Consider the following 3,694-nt stretch of genomic DNA (forward strand, 5'->3'; position numbering starts at 1 on the left):
GGGCAAATATTGTTTTGATAATCGCCCATAACACATAAGACAGTCAATTTGAGCACTGGTATATGAGTGCTTAATAATATGTGCCATGAATAAAGTTGTGTTGATCTCACCACTTTCCCTGCCTTGCGGATAGTCTGGTATTTGTTCAGGTGTGTGTTCTTGGTTGACCTCGGTTTCTTCACTTTGTCCATAACAGCGTAAATGGCAAAACAGAGGCGGGCCATTCGTGGCAGGTCACAGACAGCGATGTCAAATTCCAGTGTTTTGTTCCACACATGCTCAGATCGACTGCTGCTCTCACTGCTGACTGCCGTCTTACACAGCAGCTCTGTACCATGAAAGAGCCCTGCTCGAACCTGGATCTACAAATATCCAAGTTACAAAAATAAATTAGCATGACATACAATCCTTTATGGATTAGATTATTCGAAATGATGTGCAAATGCTGCTTCTTATCCAGGTATCTAACAAAAACAGACATTTGACTGACATTATTGTTAGTATTTTGTTTGCTTTGTCTGACTGACAAGGTATTTTGATTTGGTAAAAAAAAAAAAGTTTGTTAAAATAAAAAGTAAGGGGTACTGTTAGATCAACATATGAAGTGAAGAAGACTGTAGCATAATGCGCATGACAGGATGTAACTTTGCTCAAACATGCTAACATGCACAATGTGTGAAGTGTTAAAGATTGTTATACACTAGAAGTGTTAAAGTTGCTTGGAAATCTTTTTACTATGAACATGTGCCCAGTTGCAATATACTGTACACAGGACTGAGGGATACTTTGAAAATACTGTCTGTGGTAATCAACATGCCACAAATGCATCAGGCTAAATAAAACTAAAGGCTAAATAACTGCAAATACAATGTTTCCACACATACAAAAGTCCATGGAACCCATGCATATTATTATTATTAATATATTTCTGTTTTTGTTTCACTTATTTTATGTCCTCTATAGACTTTTATAAATAGACATTACCAACCCAAACTCATGAGAAAATGTAATTATTTTATGAGGTGGTGATTTCATATGATTTTTGAAAACACATGAATGAGATCATACGAATTAGCCAACAATCTACCAAAACATAAAAACAATCACAAATTACCATGAGATTGTGTCTTCATTACTTTGGAATGGAACATAAATGACACACTGCACCTTTAAATAAATGTTTTCATTTTAATGTAATACTGGTTCTGGGCCAGCAGGAGGCACATAAAAGTAAGTGTAAGGTTAGTGATTATTCGGAATTCAGAGGTGTTGATGATGTTTACCTTAGCAGCATCTTCAGCGTTCACCTTATTACCTTTCACAAGATTAATTCTAAATAGAGAATGAACCTTCCAAACACACGTATGTAACTGCTGAGGAGAGAGAAAGATAAATGAAGTGTAAATTATGTCAATAAAATTATTATATTACAGTGTTACATATACATACTGTATTGCCATCTAAATGGCATTAATTTCCAATAAAAGATTTTTGGGACACTTGATGAATGTGAGGTCCTGGCATCCTTTAAAACAGTGGTGTCCAAACTTGGTCCTGGAGGGCCAATGTCCTGCAGAGTTTAGCTCCAACCCCAATTAAACACACATGAACCAGCTAATCAGCTTCCAGGCAGGTGTGTTGAGACAAGTTGGAGCTAAACTTGGACCAAGTTTGGACACCTCTGCTCTAAAATCACACTGACACCTTGCAAATGCATTAGAAAAATGGCTCAGGAAAGTCCATTTCTAAACGTTAATTCTACGAAAAGTTGTAGCACCATTCCTTTGCATATGGTTCTTGTTTTGATATTTTGTCAGAATCAGAATCTGATTCTGATTTATTTAATGCAATGACATTCAGATATTAAAAGTGTGGCTTAGGCATCTAAATCACTACACAAGTTGCTATACCTCTGAAAATGTGACCTTGTACACACAAATTGAAATACATAGATACTCACACAAATGCACACACTATATACATTCCCTTAGGGGTTTGGTTTAGCACCAGCAGTTTTGCAGAGGTCAGCAATCTGACTTAAATAACTCACATGATCAGTGCTAACACACGCTTGCCTGACTCACTTCCTGGAACACATTTTTGAAACTCTTTGGCCCAAAACAGTGTGTGAGGAAACAAACTCTACTCTGCAATGGATGATACACATGACCACGACTTACATGATATATCTGTCAGACACACATAATTACAACACTACTCATCCACATGATGGCAAACATTAGCCAAAACATACCAGCCAAAAAGCAAGTACTACAATACTGTAAAGAAGCTACACAACAAGAAGAGCTAATTGCCTCTACTTTCTGCTATTCCAGTTTAATTTGCAAAAAGAATTACAAATATCTCATCTGTAGTTAGACACTGCAGAGTGCAAACACTGCGACCCTATGGCGCTTTAAAAACAATGCTCTGTTTATTTGAGCAGTCCAATTTGTCAACTTCTGCCTCATCCAATGGCGTGATATTGAGGTGGGACTGCCTGTTTATTTGAACAATGGCTGACAAGAAGTGAGGTGAAAGGAGTGTTTGGGAAACCAGTTTAGAAAAATCCTTATTTTTGCATTGCCATTTGGTGCTGCTAGGCACGCAAAACTAAGAACACCTTTTATTAGTTGAAGTGCAGGAAACACAGTGTACTTGCCGTTGGCAGTCTCTTCTTTGGGGGCAGTGGTAGAGGAGGGTTTGAAGTTTTCCGTGCAAGCACTGATCCAATTGTACTGATTTCCTTCTCAAACATTGCCTTCACACCATCACAGTGAACCAGTGTAAGATGAGGGCTCTCATTGGTCAGCAAACAATCCCTAATGTACTACACACATACAGAGATATTTACATTAGTTTTTCAACAGAAAATAAATCATACTTCTGCCCCCTACAAATGGCACCTAAATACCTCAAAGTACCACGAAACTACCATGGTCTATGCCCAAAAACCACAGTAACACGGTTACATTTTGTTAATTTTTATTAAGTTGTAAAATGCAAATTAATGATTTCTGACATCTGTGTGCAACTTGAGTGTGTTTATGTGTCTGCATGGTCTGAGTATTTATGCATTTCCTAGAATCATACTTATGATCCAAACACACCACACGTATGTCCTTAATGAACTGCTGCCACCGATCACTCGCCTGACTGGTTTTAGTCTCATGATGAAACTGAACTATTGTGTACACAACATTTAGTAAAGCACACTCTTTTGTTTGATGTCTGAAGTCTGAACATGACTTACTAGTTCATCACATTTCATTAGCGGAATTCTTTTTTTAATTTTTTGAATGGACAACATCTGTTGCATGTTTATTAGAATGAAAAAAAAAATGACTCCGTTTGTAAAAGCAAATTAAAAAACACAATTGTTTGTCAATTGTTGTGCATTTAACTCATTGACTTCCAAAGTAAATTCAAATTTAGCCAATAACCAACCATTATTAATAGACTATTAAACGTTATCCGCTAAGCTTCAGATTTTCCCAGCCTTTATTTTTTTTTATTAAGAGTGCAAAACATACAACATACGGTGCACACAAAACACAAAAACAGCTGTAGAACAGCAATGATAATAACAGCAATGAAAATAAACAGCAATGACAATCTGAATAATAGTAGTAGTATTTAAGTAGTACTAGCATGCATAATACCGGTAATAATAATAATAATAATAATAATAATA

At 36.4% G+C, this 3,694-nt stretch overlaps 1 protein-coding gene across 3 annotated transcripts in view; it reads right to left on the minus strand.

Annotated features, from left to right (window-relative positions):
• Nucleotides 1-3,694, minus strand: part of LOC107747314 (phosphatidylinositol 4,5-bisphosphate 3-kinase catalytic subunit beta isoform-like) — a 109,755-nt gene that overhangs the window by 32,853 nt on the left and 73,208 nt on the right. For all 3 annotated transcript variants that reach the window (XM_016561779.1, XM_016561778.1, XM_016561780.1), the window contains exons 7-9: nucleotides 2,663-2,830; nucleotides 1,284-1,373; nucleotides 111-362 (exon numbers count right to left, since the gene is read on the minus strand). In XM_016561779.1, the coding sequence (XP_016417265.1) occupies nucleotides 111-362; nucleotides 1,284-1,373; nucleotides 2,663-2,830 (510 nt within the window). The remainder of the gene's footprint in view (nucleotides 1-110; nucleotides 363-1,283; nucleotides 1,374-2,662; nucleotides 2,831-3,694) is intronic.

Source organism: Sinocyclocheilus rhinocerous, unplaced genomic scaffold (genome assembly GCF_001515625.1).
Source record: "Sinocyclocheilus rhinocerous isolate Xijiao unplaced genomic scaffold, SAMN03320098_v1.1 scaffold4395, whole genome shotgun sequence".
In the NCBI taxonomy this organism is placed as follows: domain Eukaryota; kingdom Metazoa; phylum Chordata; class Actinopteri; order Cypriniformes; family Cyprinidae; genus Sinocyclocheilus; species Sinocyclocheilus rhinocerous.